Source organism: Vipera ursinii (assembly GCF_947247035.1).
Source record: "Vipera ursinii genome assembly, chromosome: 4".
Classification (NCBI taxonomy): Eukaryota; Metazoa; Chordata; class Lepidosauria; order Squamata; family Viperidae; genus Vipera; species Vipera ursinii.
Genome location: NC_139514.1, coordinates 113,876,836 through 113,895,110, shown reverse-complemented (window position 1 = coordinate 113,895,110; position 18,275 = coordinate 113,876,836). Strand labels below are relative to the sequence as shown.

Here is an 18,275-nt window from a genome sequence, read left to right as displayed (position 1 = left end):
TGAAGATTTTTCTTTCAACAGTACAATAGTGATTGTTTAATAAGCTGCAACTATACAGTACATATGCACAAAAATGCTTCACGGATGTGGTAGAGGAAATTGTTACTGATCATCATTCTGTGAACAAGAGAAAGGAATGTTTATTTCAATGGACCAAGTGTTTATTCAAAGCTGTTTCTTTGAATGCTTTTTTTTAAAATAAATAAAGGTGTGAACTTGCCAAGGAGGTTGTAAAGTAATTACCAGATGAGTTTTATTATTTATTATACCATTTTTATTATTTATTATTGCCATTTTCAAAGTGTGCAGATGGAATGGCACAAAATCTTGAAGCATGATTTGGAGACAAGGAAAGTGAGAGAAGAGGCTGATGGGGAAAAGGCAAGCAAATCCTGCAGAAATCCACATTAAACCCACTGGGACATGTTTTGCAACACAGCCCGGAAAAGAAATCAGGGACACTAGGAGAAAGAACCCATGTTGCATTTGGATCCAAAGTGCCGGGTTTGAGTCCATCCTAAGCCGCAGAGACTCTCAGGGGGCGGGGTGTGTGTGTGTGTGATTTGGAAGCAGGCTTTCTCCATGGATTTGACATACTTTGCCACGTATACATATACACCTGAACTAGACTGTGTTTATTTCTGTGCTTCATATATGTGGGTGTACGTAGGTATATGCATAATGGTATTTTTGGGGGGAGCTGAATACAACACAATTTCATTTTAATGTATACTGATTCGTGTACATTTAAAGTGACAATAAAGATTCTATTTTTGCTATTCTGTTCTATTTTCTTTGTTCTATTCTATTCTATTCTATTCTATTTTCTTGATTCTATTCTATTCTGTTCTATTTTCTTTCTTCTATTCTATTCTATTCTATTCTATTCTATTCTATTCTATTCTTTCTATTTTCTTGATTCTATTCTATTCTGCTCTATTCTATTCTGTTCTGTTCTATTCTATTTTCTTGATTCTATTCTATTCTATTCTATTCTATTCTATTCTATTCTATTCTATTCTATTCTATTCTATTAATTTTCTTTATTCTATTGTTCTATATTGTTCGGTATATAAATGTAATAAAATAAATAAAATAAAATAAATATTCTAATTCTCTTCTATTTTCTTTATTCCATTCCATTCCATTCTCCTGGGGAAAAAGGCAGGATATAAGAAGGACAAAGGGGTGGTGGTGGAATTCTGCATGCAGCAAACAGTCACTAATTCCCACTATTTAATAGTGGAAAAAGCAACCAGCATCATGGAAAAAAAAAGGCTCATTTCAGGTTTTTCCTACTGTGCCGCCCGGACCTGCCGCAAACGCTCTTCAATGCTCCAAGGCGGGCGCCGTTCCTCCAGGAGCCGCCAGGGGCACCCGCGCTCGCGCCCGCCGGAGGAGACTCTCTGGCCTCCGGGCGGAAGCGGAAAAGGGAGGCTGGCGTCGGGAGCCGCGGACTTCCGGCAGCCTGAGCGAGGCCGAGGGGGCTGGGTCTTTCCCCTCGGGTTTTTTTTTTTAATAAAAAAGCCGGGGGAGAGAAACGCTTTCGGGATTGACCCTCGCCGGCCACCGTGCCTCGGTTTCCCTGCGCGGGGTGGGGGGAGCAGGAGGCGGCGGCGGAGGAGGAAACGCCATGGCTGACCCGGCGGCCGCGACCCTCTCCGAGTCGGGCTGGTGAGTTGCTGGGGTCGCAGGGTCTCCGGGCCGGGCTGGGGGATGCCTGCCGGACGGTTCGCTCTCCGGAAGGCCGGTGTCCTGCCGCCCTGGCCGCGGGGGCCGCTGTCCGGGAAGGAGGGGGGGAGCGGTGGCGCCTTCCTCTCCGCGAGAGGGAGGTCAGCTAAAGCTAAGCAGGGTCGGCCCCGGTCCGTCCTTGGATGGGCGACACCCTCTGGAAAGGCTGAGGAGGAGATTTGTGTTGTGTTCGAGAGGCGTTTGAATAAATAAAACGTGTTGTGTGCTTCGTTGCCCTTCTAGTTACTCCCATAGTTGTTTTCCCCCCGGAAAACCTTGCAGTAGACACCGGGGTGGGTGGGTGGGCACAGATGCTGTCAGTTACATCCTGGGGCTGGGATGGGAGACCACGGGGAGATACGCAGGCGCACTTCAACAGAGAAAGGACCCTCAGAAGAAGGCAGGACGGGATAATAAATAATAAAAAGAGCAGGACAGGGCCAAATCCCTGTGGATGTGTGTTGCATCCTCCTTAAGTAACACCAGCTGCCTGCAATGAGTGCAGGTTCGAGTCCCACCAGGCTCAAGGTTGACTCAGCCTTCCATCCTTCCGAGGGAGGTAAAATGAGGACCCAGATTGTTGGGGGCAATTAAGCTGACTTTGTAATAATGCCGCTTGGGGGGGGTGTGTGAAAGCCCTAATAAGCAGGCATATACATGGAATGAAGGCTACTGCTAAGCTTGTAAGCCGCCCTGAGTCTTCGGAGAAGGGCGGGATATAAATGGAATTAAAATAAATAAAATATAATGTCATAACGGGGCCGAATGCAGTTTAATGTGGGGTTTGCACCCTTTCCAGTTGGGTTGCGTTTCCGTATACTGTAATAACAGAGCTGAATGCATTTTAATGTAGGTTTAGGTTGCACCCTTTCCAGTTGGGCTTTGTATACAGCCAAATGCATTTTTAATGTAGGTTGCACCCTTTCCAGTTGGGTGGTGCTTTTGTAGAACATAATTTTTATTTTATTTTTAATTCCATTTACCGGTATATCCCGCCCTTCTCCGAAGACTCAGGGCGGCTTACAAGCTTAGCAGTAGCCTTCATTCTATGTATAAGCCTGCTTATTAGGGCTTTCGCCCCCCCCCCCAAGTGGCATTATTACAAAGTCAGCTTAATTGCCCCCAACAATCTGGGTCCTCATTTTACCTACCTTGGAAGGATGGAAGGCTGAGTCAACCTTGAGCCTGGTGGGATGCGAACCTGCACTAATTGCAGGCAGCTGGTGTTACTTAAGGAGGCATTAGCCCACTGCTCCACCAAGGCCAAATATATGTTAATGTCGCTTGCACGCTTTCCAGTTGGGTTTTATATACAGCCAAATGCATTTTAATGTAGGTTGTTGCACCCTTTCCAGTTGGGTGGTGTGCTTTTATATGATTTACTAACAGAACCAAATGCATTTTAATGTAGCTTGCACCCTTTCCAGTTGGTTGGGTTTTCATATCGTACAATAACAGAGCCAAATGCGTGTGGATGTGTGAGTTGCACCTTTCCCAGTTGCGTCGTGTCTTAAATTTCAGAGCCCAGCGCTACTCATTTTTTAAACAATGTTTTAACATTAGCCTCCCTTCCAAATGGCTTTTGATTTACGGGCGACGATTTGTGATAATGGAGCCAAGCGGGAACTCTGAGGCACCAGGCCTGGATCCAACCAGTGGATCCAACTCAACCACTGCTAAAAGCTTTCAGAGCGTCCTAAAGCAGCTACATAAACTGAAAGCTTCAACCAAATGCATCTTTCCCCGGATAGCAAGTTGCCCTCCTTCCTATGCAAAGGATGGAGAGAAAAACACCTTTTATTTGCTTTGCAAATCCATATATCCAATCAGTGCGTCAGCTGCTTGATAACCACAATAACCCTCGGCTTCAGTCAGTGGATTCATCGGTTGTATACAGGCAGTCCTTGACTCGCGACGTATCGCCACAATTAAGCCCCCCAAATTTCTGTGGTTACGTGAAATTTTGCCCCATTTTACGACCTTTCCTCCCTGCAGTTGATAGGTTGGTGACCTGGTTGTTAAGCGAATCTGCCTTTGCCCCTAGGCTTTGCTGGCAAGGAAGGCCGCCCAAGGGGATGGTGTGACCTTGAGACACCGCAAGCAACGGGTCATAAATATGAACCCTGTTTGCCCAGCGTCGGGATTTTGACCACATGACCAAGGGGATGCTGGAAATTTCATAACTCTGAAAAACAGTCGTAAGTCAGCTTTTTTTCCCCAGTGACTCTGAACGGTCACTAACCGAATTGGTACAATTCTTGGAAGCCAACATTTTCTCCCATAGAGGCATTTAGGTTAATCTAGAACAAGATTAGATCACCTTTATTGGCCTTTCCCCCCCTGTGGGCACAACGACACACCTTAAAAATGAAATTTAGTTGCTTGCTCTCAAAGTGTACACATACATAATACTCATTTAAGACATACTATATACAACATAAGGGACACGGTGGCTCAGTGGGTTAGGACGCTGAGCTTGTCGATCAGAAGGTCGGCAGTTTGGCGGGTCGAATCCTGAGTGCCGCGTAACAGAGTGAGCGCCTGTTACTCGTCCCAGCTTCTGCCAACCTAGCAGTTCGAAAGCACGTAAAAATGCAAGTAGAAAAATAGATGGGAAGGTAACAGCGTTCTGTGCGCCTTTGGCGTCTATTCATGCCGGCCACATGACCACGGAGACGTCCTCAGACAAGCACTGGCTCTTCGGCTTTGAAACGGAGATGAGCACCAGCCCCTAGATTTGGAAACGACTAGCACGCATGCGCGGGGGAACCTTTACCTTTATATACAACATATGTATAGACCTATACCCTTACGTATAAGTAACATATAAATATTAATCACTGTCCATCTTGAATACATAACAGAAGGAGGAAGCTTGAGAGTTCATAAGTTAATACTGTATGGGACAAAACTGTGACTGAACCTGGATGTTCTGCTTCGGATACCACGGAGCCCCCTCCTCCCAGAAGGGAACAAGGAAAACAGGTTGTGAAGAGGGTGTGTAGCATCCCAGATAATCTTATGGACCCTGTTCAAGCAACGCTTCAGTGCTACGTCCTGGATGGAAGGGAGGGGACTGCCAATGATCTTTTTGGCCCTCCTCACCACTCTCTGCACCGCCTTCCTGTCGGAAGCAGGGATGCTTCCAAACCAGACTGCGATGCTGTATGACAGGATGCTCTCGATCGTCCCCCTGTAGAAAGTGGTCAGGACAGGGGAAGGAAGATGCGCTCTTCTCATGCGACGCAGAACATGCAGGCTCTGCCGTGCCCTCTTCACCAGGGTCTCGCTGTTGAGCGACCAAGCCAAACCAGAGTGAACTGGACTGAGGGCCAAACGGGTGGATTGAATCCCACCACTCTTGGCACTGAAACAGAGCCTGGGAGATGAGGTCGGAAAAAACGGGCTGATCTGAGAGCTTAAAAAAAAATGCTTTCGGAGACCACAAACCCAGCCTATCACAACCCAGAACGACTCCCCGGGGCTAGCCGATTTAAAGCCAAAATCTGCTCGAAATTGAGATCTGTTAAACCGGTTTGCTTTACTGCAAGCCCCAGTTTTACCGCTTCTCTTTTCTGTCAGTTTTCTGCTGCTCTGTTTTAACATCAGTTCCGTACGGGTGGTCCTCGACTTAAGGCCACAGTTCCTTTAGTGGCCAAGTTAGCACGGACTGAAAAATGTCAGCCGGGAAACTAAAAAATATTGCAGAAAAATGGAACGCAAACCGTTTTTTTTTGTTGCTTTTTGTTTTGTCCAAAGGAAAATCTCCATGGACGTGTCCCTGAAATCATCCAAGCGTTCAAGTCTCCTTTAAGGAGACTTTTAAAGTCAAGGAAATGCTGGTGGTGCTTGACTCACAATGGTTCATTTAGTGACCGCTCAAAGTTACGAAGGCACTTGTATTTGAATAATCATTGATATGATATATATATATGTATGTTTGGAATTTAAAGTTTGGAATTTAAAGTTAAAGTTTGATAGTTTAAATAGTTTAGGATTGTTTGCGTAAGTTAGATTATGATTGTTTGCATTTTTATACTCTGTGTTTTGGTATTAGACTGGAAAGTATTATTTTGTATTTGTATAATTATTGATATATATATATATATATATATATGTTTGGAGTTTACTTACATGAGTTAAAGTTTGATAGTTTAAATAGTTTAGGATAGTTTGCGTAAGTTAGATTATAATTGTTAGTATTTTTATACCCTGTATTTTGCTCTGGGAAGTGGGGGGGGAGGGGAAAGGGAGGGAGGGGTTGGGGAGGGTTGGGGAGGGGGAAGAGGGTGGGAGGGGAGGGGGTTGGGAGGGGTTTTTTCTTTTTTTTTTGGTTTGTTAAAGATAAAATGTATTGTAAAACTTTTTAATAAAAAAAAAGTTACGAAGTCACTGAAAAAAGCGGACTTACGACCGTTTCTCACGCTTACGACCGTGACAGCATCCCCACAGGTCATGTGGTCAAAATTCCATTGCTTGGCCATCGACTCAGTATTTAGAAAAAGGCTTATATTCTGTTGTCATCTACTAAAATACTAAGAAATGTACTAATTTAAGGTTGATAAAAGAGAACATTGTGGGAAGAAGGAAGAGAAAATCAAGGAAAGCCACTATGGGAAGTATGGAATTATAGAAACAAATTGTTATTGATGGTTTATAAGTATAAACCCGGACCACACGCTGTTTACCAAATACTAATGCTGATTATGTTAAAAGAAATTAATAAAATACATATCAGAATTCAATTGCTTGCGAAGTGGTTCGTGTTTACGATGGTCGCAGTGTCCTGGATGTGTTTGTGTGTGTGTGTGTGTGTGTGTGTGTGTGTGTGAGAGAGAGAGAGAGAGAGAGAGAGAGACATCTGCTTTTGCAACCTTCCAGCAAGCAAAGATTCACTTAACCAACTGTGTTAATAGCTTAACAAATGCGACGATTCACTTAACATACTGTGTCAGGAAAAGTCATGAAATGGGACAAACTCGCTTAACAAATGTTTCACTTAGCAACGTAACTTTTGGGCTCAGCTGCGGTCGCAACTGGAGGACTACCTGTCCTTGGATTTTGAGGCTGCTTGTATTTGCACATTATAATCCACATTCCCCTCAAATTATCTCCTGTGTGGACTTTTATCCTTGCGGCCTTCTTTCACAAATTCTCCTTTATGCCAAAATTTCCTCCTGGCAGTTCCAGGCATGAGAATCTAAGCGCTCTGATTGAAAGCCTCAGAAAGCGGCAAGGTAAAGAAGGCCAATATGTATTTTAATTTTAAAAGGCTGAAACATGTCTCTTTCTTCCTGATTTTTCCCTGCAGAACTCTTAAGACACCTCTTTTTTTTTTTCTGAAGGAGAGGCAGTAGGCATCTGTCTCTTTTTGATAACTGAGTCTCTTTTTAAAAAAAAAAAAACACCAAGTGCTTGAAGTAATAATGCTCACACTGTAACTCTGATAAAGTTTTAAAAGTCAAAACCTTTCGCAAAATTTAATTGCGCTGTACATCACTTTGAGAAACCTCACTTTGAAGTCTGGTATACGTTTTTTAAAAAATTAGACATGATTCTATGTTTTCTCAGATGAACTTGAACTCTTCACGATAGTTTTTATTTTTCGTTGTCATCGGTGCTGCCAAAAATCGGACGCTCTTTAGCTTTTTATTGGCTTTAAGGGCATTTGTAAGTATTAAATTTTGCAGGTTTCATCTCATTTTTCTGCTTTATATGCAGACTTGGCTAAACCCCTCCTCATACAAACAATGAACCTGCTCAGTAGCTATAAATGGATAATATGTCAGAAAAATCAGTTTACCTTTTGTGGTTTAAACCTCCTCCTCAGAAACACACACAGTGAAATTAGATTTTAGTGTTTTCAATTTATAAATGCTTATATTTTTTATGCAGAACTTTAAATCAAGCAAAGTAACTCCATTTATAGTGGCCTTCTCTGTTATAACCAAGTAGGTGTCAAATTATTATATAACATGTTATTAAATACGTAAAAGTTATCCATAAATGGCTCAAGAATAGCAGAACACAATTTTTTCTTTTTTAAAAAATCTATAGCTCTAATTCTGAATCAGTTTTCAACTGTCCTCTTGGATTAAAAAAGAAGACTCTCTTAATTATTTTTTTTAAAATATTCCAGTAGCTGCAGCTCTTAGCATCCACTTTTACTCTTTCACCCTATAGTTCTTGTGATTACCACATCCTTGCAGTTTATATTTTATTAGGCATGAGATAACTTTAAACGAACATGGATTTAAATGGCATCTGCACAATGCCACAATAATATCTCCTCTAGACAACTTACGGTTAGACATAACACTCATTTTGATACCTGTCGATGATTCTGATGTATTTTAATTAGCTTTGTTATTGAGGTGGCCTTGATTATAAAGGATTTTGATTGGAAATTAGGCTTTGAAATACCGTTCAATAACTTCCTGTCTTGAAATCACCATAATTTCACACTTTGTAACATGCCAGACTTCGTACTGATTCGTACTGTTCACGTTGGTCAAGAACTTTTTGAATCCTGAGCTTGTTTTCTGGGATGTTAGCTATTACTAACTAACTAACTAACTAACAGATCTAACCTCTTACATAATTTCTGATTGAGTTTACAGCTGCCTCAAAAGTTGTAGGGATGGAGAAATTACAACTTCACGTACTTGATGTCAGGATGCAAGTGCCGGTATTCCTTGACTTATGAACACAAATTTTGAGCCCCCAAAATTTCCGTGGTTAAGTGAGACTTGTCCCATTTCGTGACCTTTCTTGCTATCGTTAAGTAAATCACTGCAGTTGGTAATTTAGTAATGCGATCGTTAAGTTAATCTGGCTTCCCCGTTGAATTTGCTCGTCAAAAGGTCGCCAAAGTGGGAATCACATGACCCTGGGACACAGCAAAAAGTTCTTGACCAACGTGAACAATGGGCCCTATTCAACATCATGAGTTTCAGCATGGAGAAAAAGGTTTATATTTAGGCAAGAAAAATCAAATGTTTAAGTACACATTAGGTGAGACCTGGCTCAAAAACAGCAACTGTGAGAGGGACCTTGGAGTCCTAGTGGACGATCACTTGACCATGAGCCAGCTGTGTGCAGCAGCAGCCAAAAAAGCTAATACAATCCTGGTTTGTATAATCAAAGGCATAGAATCAAGATCACATAAAGTATTACGTGAAATGAATGAAATTCAAATGAAACTCAATGGTGAAAAAAGTAAGGTTCTACATTTAGGCAGGAAAAATCAAATGCACAGGTATAGTATAGGTGGTACCTTGCTCAATAGTAGTAACTGTGAGAGGGATCTCGGAGTCCTAGTAGACAATCCCTTAAATAGGAGCCAGCTGTGTGCTCCAGCTTCCAAAAAAGCCAACACAGTGCTAGGCTGCATTAACAGAGGGATAGAATCAAGATCACGTGAAGTACTAATACCACTTTACAATGCTTTGGTAAGGCCACACCTGGAATACTGCATCCAGTTTTGGTCACCACGATGTAAAAAAGATGTCGAGACTCTAGAAAGGGTACAGAGAAGAGCAACAAAGATGATTAGGGGACTGGAGGCTAAAACATATAGGGAACGGTTGCTGGAATTGGGTATGTGTAGTTTAACGAAGAGAAGAGTGAGGGGTGACATGATAGCAGTGTTCCAGTATCTGAGGGGCTGCCACAAAAGAAGAGGGCATCAAATTATTCTCCAAAGCACCAGACGGCAGGACAAGAAACAATGGATGGAAACTGACCAAAGAGAGACGCAACTTAGAATTAAGGAGAAAATTCCTGACAGTGAGGACAATCAGCTAGTGGAACAGCTAGCCTCCAGAAATCATGGATGCTCCATCACTGGAAGTTTTTAAGAAGAGACTGGGCAGTCACTTGTCTGAGATGGTATAGGTTGTCCTGCTTGAGTGGGGGGCTGGACTAGAAGACCTCCAAGGTCCCTTCCAGCTCTATTCTATTCCAAATAATTACTTAGTTCTGGTGAGAGCTTTTATAGGACAAGTAGAAATAACTGCGCTACAGAAAACGTTGGAAAATTGAGGCAATTTCTGTACAATAGATGGAGCAACGCCAGCACTACTCTGATGCACACCCATGCACAACTATATAAGCACGTCTACGAACTTGTCCAGTGGAAAGACACTAGATTCCTCCCTGAGCAGGGGGTTGGACTAGAAGACCTCCAAGGTCCCTTCCAACTCTATTATTACTATTATAGATTGGTTAGCTAGGTTATATTCGTTCCGTGCGAGGATAAACAGAATTGTCAGGTGGGGGGAAGTAGAGTTAGAGCAAAGCTTTTACACTTTTGGGCAGCCCGTTCAAACCACAAGTCAGCCCAAACTTCCTGTGGCTAAGCAAGACAGTCGTTAAGTGAGTTTTAACCCCTTTTTACGGCCTTTTTTTCCACAGTGGTTTGGTGAATCGCCTTGGTTATTAAGTTAGCAACACGGTTGTTAAGTCAATCGAGCTTCCCCCGTGGTCTTTGCGTGTCAGAAGGTGGCAAAAGGGGGATCGCATGACCCTGGGACAGTGCAATACGAGTCAGTGGCCAAGCGATCACGTGACCATGGGGATGCTACAGTGGTCGGAAGTGTGAAAAACACTTTTTTTAGTGTCATTGTCATTTTCAGCGGTCACTAAACGATTTTATGTTGAGGAACATCTGCAGAAAGTGTCTGTATAAATGAATTATCTCTGTGGAGAGGATGAAGAAATGGCGTAGGGTTTTCTGCCTGAGCAGGGGGTTGGACTAGATGACCTATAAGGTCCCTTCCAACTTTATTTTATTATTATCTTCATCATCATCATCATCATCATCATCATCATCATCATCATTATTATTAAATAGAAATCTTACGCCTTTCCTTGGTGTTTCCTTTTTTGACCCCTACATCGACCAAGAATAGAGTTAGGAATATGGGACCCTTGACTCTTTCTGAGCTTGGTTATTTTCCTGCAGACGTTTCATTCCCAAACTAGGTAACCTCATCAGTGCTAGAAGGGCGTTGGGGAAAATTGGGAATATTAGAACCAATCTGGTGTCATTCTTCTTTAGCCATCACTTTTTTACAATATTAGAGAATACATGTAACTCCTGGTTCAACTTTAGGGTTGTTGAGCTTCTCAGTGAAGTTCAGAGCAAGCCCCAATAATGCCATTTATTGATTGATCGGGCTTATTTGCTGCATTACTTGTCATTTTTTTTTTATTGAAAAGTTTTAACATACAATTTTTTTCTTTAAAAATCCCCCCTCCCCCTCCCTTCTCCCTCCCCTCTCCCTCCCCCCCTACCTCTCCCCCCTCCCCCCGACTTCCCAGAGCTAAATACAAGGTATATATATAAAAAAACAATCATAAACAACCATATACTAACAACCATAAACTCTAAAATCCATCACTCTCTAGCTTATATAGGATAAAACAATCCTTAATAATATTAAATATGTATAGAAAACTGAAATAAAAAAAGAAGAAAAGAAAGAAGACTTATTCAAATGCTACATAAAACTTCTTAACCCTATACTTGTTCTGGATAAACTCAATCCATTTTCTCCATTCCATAATATAGCGTTCTTGCGAGTGATCTTTCAAATAGGCCGAAATCTTCGCCAACTCAGCCAGGTCGGAAACCTTTAAAGTCCACTCTTCTATGGTCGGCAGTTCCTCTTTCTTCCAGTACTGACCTATCAAAAGTCTTGCTGCCGTAATTAAATTCAACATCAACTTAGTGTCCACAACTGTAGCATCTGTAATTATTCCCAACAAAAAAAGTTGCGGACAAAACTTTATCCTCTGTTTAAAAATCTTCTGCATATTCCACCAGACTTTTATCCAAAAGGCCTTAACCTTTTTACAAGTCCACCATATATGAAAATATGTTGCGTCTTCATCACCGCACCTCCAACATTTAGGCTGATAATTCGGATACATACTTGCAAGCTTTTTAGGATCTAAATGCCATCTATAAAACATTTTGTAAAAATTCTCTCTTAGATTTTGAGCTTGTGTAAATTTTACATTCCTCACCCAAATCTTTTCCCACATGTCCATTGTAATAACTTCCTGGATATTTTGGGCCCATTTTATCATACAATCCTTAACAAGCTCTGTTTCTGAGTCAATCTCTATCAACGCAAGATATATCCGTTTAATATGTGCTGGTCCCTGATTTCTGATTTGCTTCATCAGATTTTCATCAGTCATTGTAAAACCATTTTTCTGGTCTTCTTTCTACCTGGCCCGTAACTGAGTATATTGAAACCAATTTTGAACAACCTTCTCTTCTCGCAAGAGGCTATATGATTTCAAACACCAAACATTTCTTTCCAAGCTTAGGATCTCCTTGTACGTAGTCACATCATGTTTGAAGCCAGCATGTCATTGACTCTAAGGTGTCACTTGCATTTGACTAGACCTACATGTCCAGAAGTTGGGTTAAAAAGGAAAAAAAGGCGGGAAAAGTTTAAACTGATGACACTGTAGGTAGAAAAAGTGAAGTTAATGGGTGAGATAAAAAAAATAAAGTAAAATAAGATATAGTTGTAGAATTAAGATTAAGTTGTAGAAGGAACTTTGGGATCAGAGAAAAAATGAAAAAAATATGGGGAAGACTGTATTTAAGGAAGAAGATTGTTAGACTGGAAGAGAAATTATTGTTCAGCTGTGTTGATCCTGCGTGCTAAAACCCTAAAACCAAATTAGGAAAACACAAGTGTTTTTTGTTTCATAACATGCTCTATCCAGACTAATATGCTTTTGGTACATTCAGCTTGATATGTACATGCCAAGACCATGATTGTAATCCTATGACACTAATCACATACATAATTCAATTTTAACCTAAACTAGTTTGTGATAGAAGCCTGTCTCAGCCAATTAGTGAAAGTTTCAGGAATTGAAAAAAATGGTATATTTCTATATCTGCAATAATGGTCATATTTTAATGTATTATTGATCTTCACTTATAACATTAATGAAAATCAGTAGTGACATGTATTTATTGTTGAAGCTTCATATTTTCTAACAAAATTAGAGGGTGTATCGTGGTCTGAACTTCAAATGTAGTAAAAAAACATAAAACAGCTGCAAAATAAATTGTTCTTGGAACAGTTAATGTACCAGAGTAGTATGTCTTACTATATTTGAAATTATGTTTACTCAAATGAAGCAAATTGTGTGTGTGTGTGTGTGTGTGAAATAAAATAGCACACATTATTTTAAAGTAATGGTGGTCAGCTATTTTAACAAATTTGCCAGAAATCCAATGGAACAAATATTGTTATTATAAAACATAATAGTTCCATCCTTAATTTTTTCTTATAATATATTTTACAGGCATAGTGATACCAGGCAATCGGATTCTTATAGCTAGGTTGACTGAAATATCATGTACCCCATACACACACACACACACACACACACACACACCTCTGTTGGCAAACACTATTGAAATGCCTTATTAGTATAGAATGAAACCCTATGGAATAGATTTTAATCTTCGTCCAATTGGTTTGTTTGAAATTAATGGTTGATATTTTGGCTTGCCTGAAATGATGCTAAACCTATTGGTAATCTTTCTTATTTAATGATACAAAAACTCAGTCTTTAAAACATGTGTTCTTATTTTACATGCAACAGTAGTCCACGCTATTACAGGACTATTATTTATTTGTTGTTATCCCACCATTATTTTTTTATAAATAGAGCAGCAAACAGGCCTGATATTTCTTTCTCTTATTTTCCTCACAACAACTACAATCCTGTGAGGTGAATTGGGCTGAGAGAATGTGATTGGCCCAAAGTCACCTAGAGCAGGGGTCTTCAAACATGGCCCTTTTATGACTTGTGGACTTCAACTCCCATAATTCCTCAGCCAGCCTCCATTTTGTTTGTTAGATTTAAGACAGGGGTCTTCAAATTTGGCCCTTTTATGACTTGTGGACTTCAACTCCCAGAATTCCTCAGCCAGCCTCCATTTTGTTTCTTAGATTTAAGACAGGGGTCTTCAAACTTGGCCCTTTTATGACTTGTGGACTTCAACTCCCAGAATCCCTCAGCCAGGTGCCTGGCTGAGGAATTCTGGGAGTTGAAGTCCACAAGTCATAAAAGGGCCAAGTTTGAAGACTCCTGACTTAGATGGTTTTCCTGCCTAAAGTAGGACTGGAACTCGCTGTTTCCTGGTTTCTAGTCTGGTGCCTTAACCATAAAACTCATTATTGCTATAGTCTTAAAAAAAATAAAAGTGCAAAATTTTATCAAGCTATCCTCGTTTTATCCAGCAGCCTGATTTTTCTTAACCAGACTAGAATTATATTTTACTCCTTTTTCAGTAATCTCTTAAGGATGTCTCCCTTTCTCTTAAAGATATGGATCTGACTGTAGATATAAATGTGTATTGTGATTTGTTTGACTATGCAATAAAGTGAACTCTGTTGCTATTAATTTACCCTTTAAAGTTCTAGTTGAAAACTTTTGAATTTAAAAAAACAACATGTTATCTAGTTATTTGATAAATGGAAGCCAGATATAAAAATTGGGTGCGGTGGGAGGTTGGTAACAACTACAGAGCTAGGCACTTTGGTATAGGACGGTCAATCTGCATTGCAAACCCTTGGATGATCATGAGATGGCAGCAAAGGGATACTAACATTCTAACTTTCTGCTGCCATCTGTTGTTCATCTAGTATTTTGCAGCTCACATACAGTAGTCTTGTAGTTTTTTTTCCAAAAGTTTACAGCTAAATAAGGCAATACGCCATTTTTTTCTTCGCATTTATAATTTAGCTTGATAGAAGAATCATTAAGATATTGAAACCTTGAACATCATTTTATGGGCCCATTAAAGGTATTGCTTTCCTGTAGACAATCATTTTTGTTCCTTTTTAATGTCCTCCACGGATATCATCATAAAAATAAATGCCAATTAAAAAGAGTAAACTGTAATGTAATTAAAATTCTCTGCCTCCCTCCCTGAAGTGGTCTTAACTTTGAGGATTACTGTATTTCTAATCTGACAATATATCGGTTTGGGTTTTGTGTTCCTTGAAACTATCTTATTCCATAGAAGATAAAATTTATCCAAAGCAAATAGCATTTCTTTTTTACTGATTTTAGTTGTTTTCTAAGAATTCTGATAACTTTCTTTTTTTTATTGAAAAGTTTTAACATACATTTTATCTTTAACAATCCCCCCTCCCCCTCCCCTTTCCCTCCCTCCCTACCCCTCTCTCCCCCCCCCCGACTTCCCAAAGCTAAGTACAAGGTATAAAAAAAAGAACAATCATATACATCCATATACTAACAACCCTAAACTCTAAAATCTATCACTCTCTGGCTCATATAGGATAATACAAACACTAATAATATTAAATATATAGAGAGAAAAAAAGGGAAAAAAAAGAAAAAGAAAAGGAAGACTTATTCAAATGCTACATGAAACGTCTTAACCCTATATTTGTTCTGGATATACTCAATCCATTTTCTCCATTCCATAACATAACGTTCTTGCGAGTGATCTTTCAGATAAGCCGAAATCTTTGCCATCTCTGCCAGGTCAGAAACCTTTAAAGTCCATTCTTCTATAGTCGGCAGTTCCTCTTTCTTCCAATTCTGACCTATTAAGAGTCTTGCTGCCGTAATTAAATTCAACATCAACTTAGTGTCCACAACCGTAGCATCTGTAATTATTCCCAACAAAAAAAGTTGCAGACAAAACTTTATCCTTTGCTTAAAAATCTTCTGCATATTCCACCAAATTTTTATCCAGAAGGCCTTAACCTTTTTGCAAGTCCACCATACGTGAAAATATGTTGCATCTTCATCACCACACCTCCAACATTTTGGCTGATAATTCGGATACATACTTGCAAGCTTTTTAGGATCTAGAAGCCATCTATAAAACATTTTATAAAAGTTCTCTCTTAAATTTTGAGCTTGTGTAAATTTTACGTTCCTCACCCAAATCTTTTCCCACGTATCCATTGTAATAACTTCTTGAATATTTTGGGCCCACTTTATCATACAATCTTTAACAAGTTCTGTTTCTGAGTCAATTTCTATCAATGCAAGATATATCCGTTTGATATGTGCTGGACCCTGATTTCTAATTTGCTTTACCAGATTTTCATCAGTCATTGAAAAACCAATTTTCTGGTCTTCTTTCCACCTGGCCCGTAGCTGAATATATTGAAACCAAGTTTGAACAACCTTCTCATCTCGCAAGAGGCTATATGGTTTCAGACACCAGACATTTCTTTCCAAGCTTAAAATCTCTTTATACGTAGTCACATCATGTTTAAAACCAACATTTATATTTTCTATTGCGTGTTTTGGAATTGCCCACAATGGTATCTTACAGTCTAGCTTATGTCTATACTTCTTCCAAACTCTCAGCAATGCCTGTCTTAAAATATGCACTCTAAACACATTATCTACCTTCTTATCATACAACAAATATGCATGCCAGCCAAACAGCAAATCATGGCCCTCAAGATTTAATAATCTCTCTTGTGTCAAATTAATCCAATCGCTTATACCTGCTAACGCAGCAGCTTCATAATATAATTTAAGATTAGGCATTTTAAGACCACCTCTTTCACGAGTATCCTGCATAATCTTAAGTTTAACTCGTGGCCTTTTCCCTGCCCAGACAAATTTATTGATACCTCTCTGCCATTCCTCCAGATTAGAATCTTTCTTAAGAACCGGTATCATTTGAAATAAAAATAAAAATTTAGGCAGGACATTCATTTTCACTGCTGCGATTCGCCCCAACAAAGACAATTGCAATTTTTCCCAACTCTCCATTTCTTTTTGGATTTTTCCCCATAATTTTTCATAGTTATTTTTATATAGTTTGGTATTAGAGGGCGACAAAAGCACCCCCAAATATTTGACCCTTTTAACAATCTCAAATCCAGTTAACCCTTCTAAAAGGGCCTTTTGCGATGCTGTCATGTTTTTAGCCAGAATTTTAGTTTTTTGTACATTAACTTTAAATCCAGAAACCTTCCCATATTGCATTATTATCTCCATCAGGTCCACAACAGAGCTCTCCGGCTGGGTCACTGTAACAACCAGATCGTCTGCGAACGCTCTCAATCTATAATCCTGATCTCTAATTTGTATACCCTTAATTCTTTCCGAGTTCCGTATTTTTACCAGTAATATCTCCAATGTTAACACAAATAACAAAGGCGATAACGGGCACCCTTGCCTTGTACCCTTCTCGATATTACATGCTTCTGACAAGCTATTATTAACTATTATTCGGGCTGTTTGTTTTTGATATAATGCCCTAATTGGTTGCAAAAATTTATCCCCGAAATTCATTTTATCTAAAACTTTCATCAAAAATTGCCAATTCAATTGATCAAAGGCTTTTTCAGCATCTAAAAAAATTAGCGCCGCAGGGATCTGGTTGTTCCTTTCCAAAAATTCCAACACATCAACTATATGCCTCACGTTATTTTTCATTTGCCTACCACTAATAAACCCAGTTTGATCCCCATGAATCACCTGTTGCAGAACCCTCATCAATCTATTAGCCAACACCTTAGCAAATATCTTGTAATCTGTATTTAATAATGATATCGGTCTGTAGTTTTTTACTTGAGTAGCATCTTGGTCTTCCTTCGGAATCAAAGAAATAAAAGCAGTTCTCCAAGACGGAGGCACCTTTCCCCCTCTCTGGATTATCTGGAACAATTCCTTTAACGGTTTTATCATCTCTAATTGTAAATTTTTGTAGTAGGCCGCAGTCAGACCATCTGTACCTGGCGCTTTATCCACCTTCAACTCCTTAATTGCTGTAAGTATTTCTTCTTCTGTAATCAATTGATTAATCTCCTCTTTTTGTACTTGCGTAAGAACCGGAATGCTAGCATTCTCCAAATATACATCAATGTCTTTTTCGTTAATCTTCTCCTTAGCATATAATTTAGAATAAAAATCCACAAAGGCTTCTTTAATAAGATCCTGTTGAAACACTACCTTTCCCTTATATTCAATTTTGTCTATATTAGAAGCCCTCTGCTTTTTCCTTAGTCTGTAAGCTAGCCATCTACCTGGCTTATTAGCATTGCAAAAAGTGTTATGCCTGGCAAACCGCAAATTGGTAGCCACCTGGTCAGCCATTAGTTTATCAAATTGTCCTCTTAATAGCTTAATAACCTCCTTAGTCTTCACATCCAATGGATTCAGAATCAAGGCATTCTCTTTTTCCTTAATTTCATTCTCCAATTCTTTCCTTCTAGCTTCCAAAGTACGTCTGTGTTTATTATTCATATATATCAGCACCCCTCTCATATAGGCCTTGCTAGCATCCCAAACCATGTCCATAGAAGTATCCTTATTCATATTAATTTCAAAAAAATCCTTCATTCGCTGTTTACACTCTTCCACATTTTTCTGATTTCTAAACAAGTTCTCATTTACACGCCACGAGTGCCTATCTCTATTGTCCTTATTGATCTCTAACCATACTGGACTATGGTCAGAAATAGCTCTTGCACAGATCTTTACCTTCTTAATCCTAGAAA

At 39.7% G+C, this 18,275-nt stretch overlaps 1 protein-coding gene across 1 annotated transcript in view; it reads left to right on the top strand.

Moving 5' to 3' along the window:
* Positions 1–1,275: 1,275 nt before the first annotated feature.
* The window catches only part of TDRD3 (tudor domain containing 3), a gene marked incomplete at its 3' end in the record, with an annotated part of 60,198 nt that continues 43,198 nt past the window's right edge, over positions 1,276–18,275 (top strand). Inside the window, exon 1 of the mRNA XM_083362571.1 lies at positions 1,276–1,674. Coding sequence (XP_083218697.1) covers positions 1,634–1,674 — 41 coding nt within the window. The 5' untranslated portion in view covers positions 1,276–1,633. The remainder of the gene's footprint in view (positions 1,675–18,275) is intronic.